The 12,640-nt window shown below is 37.1% G+C and overlaps 1 protein-coding gene across 1 annotated transcript in view; it reads right to left on the bottom strand.

Moving 5' to 3' along the window:
* Positions 1–1,139: 1,139 nt before the first annotated feature.
* hnrnpll (heterogeneous nuclear ribonucleoprotein L like) overlaps positions 1,140–12,640 on the bottom strand; it is a 70,086-nt gene continuing 58,585 nt past the window's right edge. Inside the window, exons 7-13 of the mRNA XM_083558750.1 lie at positions 12,204–12,275; positions 11,585–11,799; positions 11,316–11,437; positions 7,037–7,238; positions 6,162–6,219; positions 4,781–4,879; positions 1,140–2,344 (exon numbers count right to left, since the gene is read on the bottom strand). Of these exons, the coding sequence (XP_083414876.1) occupies positions 2,289–2,344; positions 4,781–4,879; positions 6,162–6,219; positions 7,037–7,238; positions 11,316–11,437; positions 11,585–11,799; positions 12,204–12,275 (824 nt within the window). The 3' untranslated portion in view covers positions 1,140–2,288. The remainder of the gene's footprint in view (positions 2,345–4,780; positions 4,880–6,161; positions 6,220–7,036; positions 7,239–11,315; positions 11,438–11,584; positions 11,800–12,203; positions 12,276–12,640) is intronic.

The following is a 12,640-nucleotide window of genomic DNA, read 5'->3' as shown; positions in this document are numbered from 1 at the left end:
ATATTTTTCACTTTCATCCAAGATGTGATTATTGTAAATGATCTTGTTATGTCAAATTGGTTATTCGAGTCATTAAGTAAAATGAACAATATACCGAGTTATAATAACCACATACTATTTTGAAATAATGAGATATTAACATGTAGTATTAAATTATTTAAAAGATGGTGGGTTATCAAGATGATGTAATGAGATTATGGCAATGCAAAACAGCTTTTGACCATCTGAATTGTGGCACCAAAAAAAAAAAAAAATTATTATTTTTTTTTTCAAAAAAGACCATTTTTTGTTGTCTAACAATATTTGAATCTAATCAAAAGTTTTAATTTTGCAAAATTTGCAGCATTTTAAAAATAAACTGTAAAAAAAGGAAATATTAGTAAACCGTCTTGGTAGGTGGTACAAGTCAAAGTAACATGATGTTACAACACAAGGTTTCCCCAACAGAACATTACCCAGAGCATCACATTGCATCCACCAGCTTGCCTTTTTCCCACAGTGCATCATGGTGTTATCTCTTCCCCGGCTAAGGGACACACACTCCTAATCATCCACATGATGAGAAAGAAAAACATGATTAATTCAGGGTTCTCACTAAGCCACTTTCTTTTGTTGCTCTATAGAGCAGACAGACTAGCTTTCACTCCCCACGCATATCAGTGAGCCTTGCATGTCTAAGGTTCGTCCCCAGTTCACCGGTTTTCCTTCCTTCTTGTGGGTAATAACCGCTGCATAACAGTAATACCTCGCATGACATGCTGCTTCAGAGATGCTCTGACAAAGTCGCCTAGCTATAACAGTTGTCAAAGTCACTCAGATCTTTACACTTGCCCATTTTTTTATGCTTCACAACACATCAACTTCGAAAAGTGTTGAGTGTTCACTAGTTGCGGAATATATCCACTGTAACAGGACAATCAGTGGCATTCACCTCACTCGTCAGTTTTTTATGTTATGACTGATCGGTGTATCCTACTGCAGAAACCATATCATAATAACAATAATTGTACAACATATTCTTGCAGCTGGAAATACATTCAGACATCCTGTTATGAAAAAATAAGTGCACAGCTTCTGACAAATCAGAGTTAAGAATTCAACAGCTCTGTGAAATAAAAGGTAATAAAATGACACAAATGTCAGCTGGCAAATGTGTTTAATGGCTGGACATGCTCACAGTGAACCGCAGATGATGTGACGTGCCAATTATACACATGGACAAGTGAGAATAAACTGAGAACACTGCACACGTGATCTTTGTATTTCTGTCTGACATACTGTGATCCAAAGCTAGATTTAAATCTTTAGATTGGGGTTAAACGTTTTTTTGTTGTTATTGCCATTATTGAAAGAATCCATTTGGAAGAGGTCAAGGCTGCCTTGTGCGATGGATATGAAATTTGTCCCGTATGCTTTTTGAGCCAGATATGGGGTTAACATAGCAGGATTTTAGATTTTATAGTCTAGCTGTGGAGCAGCAGTGTGCCATACAACCACCGCCATAATTTTATGAATAATATTCTAATCACCCATAAAGCACAGACTCTCAGGGGCCTAAATCTAATAAAGCCTTTAGCACATGATCCAGACTAGCAGAACTAGCAATACAACTACACATTTTTTCCCCCTGCAAAACTCAACCTAAAGGCTTATAAGGCCACCTTGTGTGCCAGTAATTCTCATAATTCCTCATGCCTTGGCATCTATACACAACAATATTACAGAAGGATCTAAATTACAGCCTATAAACAGATTCCCTGTTTGCCCAATACCACTCTAGGTCTCTCTCTATGTCAACACACATACACCACTCATTACACTCTTATACGTCTATTCTCCATGTCAGTATCATCGGCATAACAGTAGTTCATACGATATTGTCTTTTAAGGTTGCGTACCTCATGTGTTTTCTGCAGCACACAAGATTTAAAGAAGAAAGAAGGACGAAAACACACAAATTAAAAAGGCGTCCGTGTTTGTTTCTTTTTTTTTTTTTTGCCCATGGGAAACTCACTTTCGATGAGATGACATCATTATTGTAAAGTCAGTCAGTTTCTGGTTTTACCAGAATGTAATGAGAAAACACTTAAGAGTCTTTAAAAAAATGAAGAAACGAAGGAATTCTTGAGTGTTTTGCGCTTCAAGTCCTCATGCTAAGGGTGACGACCACGTATGTGTCATCCCTCTCTCTACGCCCTTCTCCCTCACACTCTGTAGCTTTCTCTTCCCATCATCTCCGTCCAGTGTAAACAGCGCGATGGTGTGAAGTGTGCGTCTTCAGCTCCTGTTCAGAGGTGGGATGAGGTGGAGAAGCACAGCTTCAGGGTGTAGGGATTGGAGCCGTCTGGGGAGGTGAAGAAGAATCTAGTTACAATTTTAGAATAAATCACAGCACCGGCTAATAAAATGGAAAAGAAAACTACTAGACAAAAGACCCTGTTGTATTATTTATAGAAATATGAATGAAACAATGCAGTCAGGAGTGCCAGTCCTGTGCATTTTCCCTAATCTGGGCTTTGTACAAATAACAAAAAATATGCAAGTAGAAGTAATCGGTTTGCTTTTTAATTTTTTTTTACCTTTTTCCTTCTCATTTTAATCACAGGCCAGAATTACACACAATTTCTACTCAAACTGGATATTAAGAAAAACATTTACCGTATTTTCCGGACTATAAGCCGCTACTTTTTTCCCACGCTTTGAAAGCTTTTAAACAATGAAGTGGCAAATTTATGGATTTTTCCTGGGTTTTTCCCGGTTTCACAAGCTTCAAGACAAAAATCGGGCCGCACCACATCATAAATATGGATGATGTTACTCTGACGTTTGACCTGCCGCTCACTCGGATTGTCTACAGGAAATGCGGATTATTCGTCACGCTTAAAACAACCGGCCATGAAAAAAACGCACTTCACCTGTGTTCTGAGCTGCACGGCATCGGGAGAAAAGCTTCACCGATGGTGATTTTTAAACGCACGACGATGCCAAAAGAAAAACTGAGAGAAATTGTTGTGAAAGACAGTGAACAATAACTTTCTTGGTAGGCTACTGTTTAGATACAAGCCGTGTAACAGTCACTGCTTTCATTAAAGCCTGTGTAAAGTTCATTAGTTTCAGTGTAGACACCTGCGGCTTATAGACAGGTGTGGCGTATTTATGTTCAAAATAAAAATCTTTGTCAAATTTAGTGGGTGCGGCTTAAATATGGGTGCGCTTTATAGTCCAGAAATTACAGGAAATACATGTAGCTATGACATTCGTTCAGTTGTTCACATACTTTTGCCCAAATAGTTAACATTTAATATTGTGGGACGCTAATTAGATAAATTAGTTCCAAAGCACAAAGCACTGCATCATTCAACCTTAAAGCTTTGCATCTGACTGTAACACAGCACTGACTCTAGAAATTCATTCTGTAAATGTGAAATAAACATCTCTTCAAAGCAAAATGTCTATTATTAAACATTAACCTTTTTTAAACAACACATTTTTCACATTATTATTTTTAAGTTCATTTACTAGAAAACTGATAATGGCCTTAAGTTTTCTACTCTTTAACACTTACCCTTTTAAAAAATGTTTTATTCCACTTTATATCGTGGACCAGTGAAAAAAAAAGCATTTTACTGCGTATCGTACTGTGTATGTTTGTTTATGTGACAAATGCAATTTGAATTTAAATGATGTGACAAGCAAAGCATCCCAAGAAGCTGAATCAAAGTGCAGTAAAACACCCAAGTTGAGCACAATGAATAATCATTGCGTCTTTTCCATTTTTGTTCTGTTAACATGGAATAGTTTTCATTATAAAACACAAACTATCACAAACAAATAACATAAATGGTATTTTAGAAAATTTATGTAATGCCTTGCAGCACAAAAGCACAAGCAGGCAACTGTTTGCTTTGTCCTCGGCTCAAAAAGAAAACGCCTGCTGTGACTCGATTACACAGAGCCATGTTACATTTACCACTGCAAGATTAATTGCACAGGGAGATGCACATCACACAAAACCGTTAAGAGGTGTACAATTGTGTGTGTTTGTGTGTGTGTGTATGTGTGGGTGCGTGCCAGCTTGTGGAAAAGTACAACAATCAAATTCAAATTACCGACTCGAATAAATTGTTTAATCTGGTGCTTTTCGGCTTTTCAGTTCTCTAAACTACTTTAATCTCCTTTTAGCACTTGTATTCTAAAAAAATTTACTTTTTACCGCAGAGTTTGCATTAGATTACATAAAAAAATAAAAAAGAACGTTATAACTGCTGGATTAACTTGTAGCACAGCAGAAACATGTCAGTAAGCTTTGTGGCTGCTAAACAGACGTTCATTATGAAGCTAAAGTTCAATTTAATTGTCATTTAAACAACAACTAACAACTAACATTTATCTAGGTATCTGGTAGCTAGTTCTTTAAGAACAATCTAAATTTACTGGGGAATACTGGGAAATGTGTTTTGTTAGATGCATTAGCACAATGTGGTTGTGTTTTATTTATAGTTTGTGAAAATGTTTACCTCAGAATATTAGCTAGTAAATTTCTAAAGCAGGAATTCATTCAAAATTTATTGTTTATAAAACAGGTCAAGAAAAGCACTATTAAAATGTATTTACTATAAAAGTATTATATGTTGATGTTCAGAAGTGATTCTGCTGGCTAATATTTTGGCTGCTAACACTTTGGACAGAACAATGCTCATAACAACAAATGTGAAAACAATTATGTGTTCATAATACAGGTGGTCAGAATACAGGAAATTGAAGCAGTAGCGGTACTCACTGGGTATTCTGATCTGGTAATGATTCAGGACTGTCAGTACTTCCACTGCGTGTGTTTTGCTGTCAAATTCCAGAAGGCCCGAGATGGTTTTGGAGCTCGCTGTTAAATCATCACACAAATCATATATAAACTACATAAAACACCATATGCGTACCTTAATAGCAGTTTCCATTCATAGCCAATTTTGTCTCATGTAAGTCGTATTTGAACAACATTTTTCATCGTGGTGCTTCATTCCAGTATCTGATTATCCATATTATTATTAATCAACAGATGGGTTTTCAGAACTATTTTCCTGCAAACTGTGACATTCTATCACATGCATACTAATATGACTACACTGCTACACTTTGCATTTACTGTACTCAACACTACTTCTAATATTAAATGAATATATGTGAATATTATATTCACAAATAAAGTCAATCTGGCAAGATAACACCATGGCCCATTTTCTTAAACTAATAATGATAATAATAATAATAATAATAATAATAATAATAATAATAATAATAATAATAATAATAATAATAATAATAATAAACTTTATTTTATATAGTGCCTTTAAAAAGGTGTTTTTTCAGGGTGTTTTACATACAAAATGAGAATAATTAATAAATGAAATAAGCACACATATCAAAAACTCCATTATGCATTCTGCAATATGTAAGTAACAGGTAACCTAAAAGATACGATTTAAAAAAACATAATGTGTGTGTCTGAAATCAGCCAGAAGCGAACCACATAATTTAGCAGAATAAGAATCGAAAGCCCTGTCACCTGTGGAGATTAAGTGAATATCAGTATGCGTTGGATAAACATTACAGCCTGTATGGAAATAAGTCTAGAAACTCATCAATCATCTGTTGATTAATGATAATGCAGATAAACAGATATCGTATTAAAATGCCGGGCTAAAAAATGCTGTCCAAATGAGCCTTCTCACACAAGGTGTTATACACGAGATAATATGAGACAACTAAAAAACCTGACTAAAAAGACGGAAGGTTATATTTTAGCGTGCAGAGTGTTCAGAGCTCAGAGAAATACCATGTAGGGTTTTATATGTCAGCCTGAAAATCTTTTAAATCAACTCGAAACCTGATGGAAATCCAAAGTACTGTAAGGAATCGAAAATACTTGTAAGATGATCAGCAGTAGTATTACTAGTCCTAAGTTGTGGAAGAATGTACGAAAGTGATGTGAACCATAGCATCTACATTTATAAAATCGTAGGGCGGGAAAGATTTATAAAAAAAAGGTCTAGACGGCACATGCCTCATCCATGAAATAAAGGATTCAAATCTTTATTTGTGGTCGTCACATTTACAGTCATTACGAACACAAAAACAGACATAAACAAGGAAGCGTAGGGACTTACGTTTGGCGTCAAACACTTTAAACTTGATGAAGCCTGGCACGTCCTGCTCTGTGCATAACTGGAAAAGATTAATAAGACATTGAAAGCATGAGTGGCAGTAACAACATAGCATCAAATCCGTATAATAATAAATACACTATTATTATTATTATTATTATTATTATTATTATTATTAATGTTATTATGTCCCACAAATGTAATACATTCCCTTCCATTGTACTCGAATGTTTATGAAAGCTCCAATTCCAAAAGGACTTACTAAACACACTGGGGCTACACTTGGGGTCTTAAAACACGTTCTCATTTATTCTCACATTATCATGTATGCAATTCTAAGCAGTGAAGAACAACGTGGTTTTCAAAATTCATAAATTTTGAAAACCACGAGTAAGTTTGGTGAGTAAGTTGTATTTAAGGTTTCAAAATTGATAAATACAGATAATTACTTAAAATGTACCTCAATATAAATACTTCCCTACTGTCTGCCACAGAATGTAATAATAAATGGATATACTATAATATAATATATATTTTTTAAGAGCAAAACCTTTCTGGAAGTGCTGTTCTGATGAATTGCAAGGTGTGAAGAGAAACTCTGCTCATAGTTCTTTATTTATGACTTAATGCACTTTTAAAAATGCATTATATTTATGGAAGAGAACTCATTTATCATGGTTATCATGGCAACTGACATTTCCACCTGCGCTAAATGTTATCAGAGCTTAACAGACAGTGTGTTCGGACAGCAGCAGGTGACAGGGACAGATTGTGGACGTTCCCATTCTAACAGCTGCACTGGCTTGGTCTACTCTGTCCTTTATAATTCCGTCGCTGCCTTTCTCCTGCATTCAAGACTCTTAGGCACATCCACTAACCCTCTGCAGGTCTTCCTCAGAGATGGAGGGAGGGACATTGTAAAAGTGCAGCACGCATGAAGGAGGCTGGATGATGTTTTTGGATGCCTGCCCAGCGCTGGTGAAGCGGTTGTTGCGAGTCATGGCAAAGTCTTTGTAGCTGCTTGAACCGTCCTCCAGCTCAAAAACCTGGCTGGGGATGACTGCATGCTGCTTGGACACGCTGAATAAAAAGAGGGAGAGAAAGAGACAGAGAGTATTGGGGAGAGAATGATAAGACAGAAAATGATAGACATTTCAATCAAAGAAAGACAAGAAACAAACAGAGGCAAACTAAATGGTGGAGGAGAGACAAGTGAAAACACAAAAGAGCGAATGTGAATATCATCCTTCAGAAGTGAAGGAAGCATCAGTCAGAAAAGACAGATTTAGAGCACTGGAAAAAAAAAGCATCCTTCTGTGTTATTCTGAAAACGACAACACGGGCAACAAAAGGAGACATGGCTCCAGGCTAGAAAAAAAGAAAAAGTCAGACAACAGAGAGAGATATATCTTATTATAAACAGCTCGACCTTCAGCTGCTGGTGCATTTTTTAAAACCTTGTTACTGCTCATGTACACAGCTTATGTAAATGCACACAGCAGCTTAAATCACTGTCACACAAAAGGCATCTTTGGCACCTTCTTCCGTTCTGCACATGCCCATGCTTTAAGAGCCGGAGGATAAAAACAGCAGAGGAAACAAGCTGGTTAGGTTAATGAAACGACAGGTTAGTGCTCGCATGCTACAATTTCTCTTAAGTTAATCTGCTCCTTCGCCGGTGTATTATCCTGATGGATGAAGTGGGTCGATTCAACGAGACATCTCTTCATTCCCTGAGGGCTCTCCAAGGAAAATGCGATGGGAAATAAAAATGAGACGCAGAATTCTGACACTTAGATGCTGAAAGTTTCTATAATGTAGTTCTTACTGTATTAGGTAACATTCAAACTGTAACATGACTAAAACCTTTTTTTTCTTACACTATTGTCTATGAATGTGTATAATACAACATTTCTGAACTGTATGCTAAATACCTATAACATTGTGATGCGTTTCCTTCGACTAGGAATTCTCTGTTCTGTCTTTTCTTTTTAATTTCCCACTCACAACAAAAAATGGAAGAAAACTATCAGCATAGTTTCATTTATACTTGCTATATCATCCTTTCACTAAACATGTATAGAGACCTTGAAAAGAAAAACAAGGCTTAGAGGAAAGTAGCAGAGATTGCTGTGCCTCTGGTTAGCGTACATGCCAGCTGCTGATGAAGCCTAACGTGCAGTTTGGCATTTAAATCAAAATAAAATTTACTTTAAAAATTGTGTGTGAATCACTTTTAGGTTTGTACCTTTTCTCTGTGGAACTCACTGACACAAACTACAAACAACAACGTTGAGCATGTAGTCAAATCATCTCTGAGAGAAAGTGGAATCTAAACAAATTTTGGTGTCTTCATTTGTGTATTGACTTCATCTCTATTTTTTATTCTTTCATAGCCATGGACTTTATCTAATTCACACAAGAGACATGATTTAATACTTTGCTATGGTCCACAAGTGCCAGTAGATCTACAGCAGAACCAAAACACACACTCACACGCACACACACGCATGCACACACGCGCACGCACACACACACACACACACACACACACACCACTTACTTACTTACTACTAATATTTAAAGAAAAAGCTGACGGTGGACAACTTTTACATAATCTTTACTGGACTTTTTAGTATGAGAATGATAGACATGTCTCTATAGCTAGCACCAGTGGGGGAAAAAATAATTTAAAATGACTATTGACGGGAGCCAGGAGAACGTCTGGGTTTTTATTTTTTTATTTTTGCAAACCTCCGACTGCTAACTTACTTCCCTACAGCTCACAAAGCACTGATTTATCTCTGGGTTGCACAATATTAAAAATGAGTCTGCACATTTGCGTGCAAAACATCGACTTCAAACAAGAAGTCTGCATGTGTTGACATGCACAAATGCTTTGTCGATTCGCTAAGAAGGCTATTATCAATCTAATAAATATTAATGAGCAGCAGGGGTCTGCTTTATGAATGAATATTAATAACAAGTGAGGAGAGTCAGTCAGATCCACCTGTGAGATGCAAAAAGCAATAAAAAAAAAAAAAAAAAAAAAGGCACACTTGTAATTTAGGTATAATTTCAAAATGTCTCATGAATATTAAAAAACATGCCTGAACCTAATAGGTCCATTAAAGGCTGAGAGAAAATTCATAGTCAAGCAATTAGTATAATGTAATTTTTACTAATTAGACTGAAAATATGCATACATTCTTGTGTTCAGATAATTTAGCTCAGTCCTGTGCTTTTGATGCTTGCACCTCACACATACAGTAGTAGAGCAAAACCGATAAACAAAATTAATTTGGTTGAGATTGTTTGAGAAATTTTCTTAATAATTTAGTATTGCCAGTTACCACCCAGCAGCAAGGTTCCCTGGTGGTCTAGTGGTTAGGATGCGGCGCTCTCACCGCTGCGGCACGGGTTTGATTTCTCTTGGCAGCACTGCTTCCAGTACATGTATGTGGATGTTAGATTTTTTTTTTTTTTTTTTTCAGATTTTAGCCTCTATGTGCTGCCATGTCAATCTAATCTGTACCATCCTTCCCATCCTGAGAGTACTCTTAGCTTTTGAATCGTCAGAATACAGATGGTTCATTCAATCAAAAAGCATAAATAAATAAACAAATTAAAAATATAATAAGGCATGTAGGTCTGAATACATACTCACAAAAAATAAGTCTCAGAACTAAAGCATTAAAAAAAACAAGAGCATTAAAAAAAAAAAAAAACAGAATAATTAGAATTATTTGGAAGCTGTCAGTAAATGAATCAATAAGCAGTGGTGGGCGGTCAGGGCCAGCAAAGCCTTCTCTGCTGGCCTAAACACTATCAGAAGCACTGACCTACAAAATTCTTATATTTTTTTTTCCATGAAATTGTATTTATTTATTCCCAACAGTTTATTCTCTTCATTTCATTTCGTTCACTTCTTCCAGTACGTGTATGCTAGATTTTTTTTGTCCAATCAGATTTCAGCCTCTATGTGCTGCCATGTCAATCTAATCTGCCCTGGACCTGCAAGATCTGTTCTGCTGGCCTTTTTTTTTACCCTAGTCTCCTTAATAAATAGCTCTGTTTCTTCAATCGGTGAGATTTCATATTTCATTTTTCTGTCCTCTGATTGGTTTGTCAGAGGGAAACCACGTGTGTAGCTCTGCACACATTAATACATCTAAGTTAGGCTTTTTTTTTTTCACTTACGAAGGAAGAGAAATTGATTTGGTCTCAGACATACTTTAAAATACATTTTAAAGAAAAGTTATACATTGTAAGAGTAAATATACATCGTGGTCCGCCGACCCCGAAGCTAGCTAGCGTGTCTCAGCCCGGGAAAACGTTTGTTCTCCACTTCCAGACCAGTGAATACGAGCGGTACCACTGGATTACAGCCTCTAAGGAGCTGTACAAATTATGAGGCCGCATCTTTGGTGAGTAAGTTGTATTTTATTTTATTTTTTTTATGTTTCTGTCATGTTATTAGACAAAAATTTATTCTAAACTGCTCCAGATGATGTAGGTGCACAGTTGCGGTTGTAGTGTAGAGGTTTGGAGTTGTCTTAACTGGGTTTCTTGATTTAGTAAAATGGTTTTCACCCTCCATATGTAAAATGCATCTCTCTCTCTGTAATGTCACTCGTTGTTATATTGTGTTTTTGTACAGTATTGATGGTTTCTATAATTGCGATGTGATAGTGGTGGTATTAAGAGGTGGAATAAGTCGGGTAAATCAATAAGTATATAAATGTCTAGTTGAAGGTTGCTTTCACAACTATTGGTCCATCTGGTAAGTGTAAAGCTGCACAAAATTAATAATTTTATTTTGATATTAATTAAGCAAACTCTTAAAAAAAATTTGTGTGTGTGTAAGGCTTAAAATCTTACATAAAATGTTTTTATTTATTGGTCAGATTAAATGCAATGGAATAAAAAAGGAAGTGTGAGTAGAAATCACAGTGAATAGAAAAACAGACAGTGTTAAAATATTGTTATTGTCACTGTAGTGACATTTTTGGCACAGTTTAGGCAGGACTCTAACCTGATTCTAGGCAGGTAGATTAGGTAGATTCACTTACTCATAGCATCAAAACACTAATGGGTGCTCACAACAATACTATACACAGCACACTTGTGTGATTAATAACAGAAGGGTGTCAGTACCATACGTTGAGCCTCTTGCTGAAGACTTTGATACTGTTAAGATGTGTGATGGCACGGTCAACAGCATACTCATCTCCCATCTCCACCAGGGCTGTTCCAGGAACGCTCTTCATGAATTTTACCTGGAAAAGAAAACAACATTTTCAGCAACGCACATAGATTATTGCTTATAGCTTATTGATTAGTCCATCTTTTAGCTTGACTTCCATTAGACAAAAAGTCAGTAATGACAAAACACTGCAGCACTGTTCCTCTCATGGCCCACTCACCTTCTCAATGTTACCATAGAGACAGAAGAGGTTGAAGATGCGGGTGCAGTTCATCTTGGTGGGATGCAGGCCGCTCACCATGGCAACAGAACTGGAGGAGTGGCCAATGTAGGAGGAGGTCTGGGGCAGAGGGTACGCCACAACATCAGGTACCTCATGAGAACTCCTCTTAAACCTGGTGTTACTGGGCAGAGGCAGCAGGGGGCAGTGTGACCCTGGGTAGCCACAAGGGGTGGTAAAGAGAAAGGAATTGCTGTCAGTCGCCAACGGCAGCTGTTAAGATTCTGGTGCAATGCTTCAGAAAACCAAAAAAGAACGAACGAGCAAGAGAAATTACACACTATTTTCTAGTCTGATGCACTCCCGTTCCCGTGCAGGTCCTACTAATTACACCGTGCTTAGCAGAATACTCTCATCTTTCCCTCCCTCCCTCAACATGACATTTCTCTGCTGCATCTCTACTCCATCTCTTTCTCCCTTTCCTACATCTCTTTCCTTCTGCCTCCCACTTATCTGCATGACTGTGGATGAGAAAGCTTAATCACTCTGAGCTGAGTAACAGCTGCAGAGTGACAGGCAAGGCAGAAAAAAAAGACAAGATAGAGTGATGGAGACTGACCATAACCGTTGTCGCCGTACGAGGACGGATGCTCCCCCAGGATGGCCTGCCTCTGTCTACCTTTACCACGCTCTGTAATCAGAGCACAGAGAAGAAGCACAATGTGGGGTGTGAAAGTGCTGAAGAGCCTTAACAAATTCCATGAACCACACAAACATACACACACACACACACACACACACACACACACACACACACACACACACACACACACACACACACACAATCATCACAGCTGGATAACCCATGCATAAATAAATAGATAGAAAGGAATAAGAGATGAAGTGTGATGAGATGTGAAATGGCAGAGAAAACACAACCGCAGCAAAAATGTAGGTGACGAGACAAAAAACGTGTAATTTGCCTTTGTAACTAAGAATTGGTTACCCTTTTTTATGCTCGAAATCAAAATGTAAGTAATTATAGTAATATGAATA

The sequence above is a fragment of the Silurus aristotelis genome (genome assembly GCF_946808225.1).
Source record: "Silurus aristotelis genome assembly, chromosome: 13".
In the NCBI taxonomy this organism is placed as follows: Eukaryota; Metazoa; Chordata; class Actinopteri; order Siluriformes; family Siluridae; genus Silurus; species Silurus aristotelis.
This window is presented reverse-complemented; position numbering and strand designations above follow the sequence as displayed.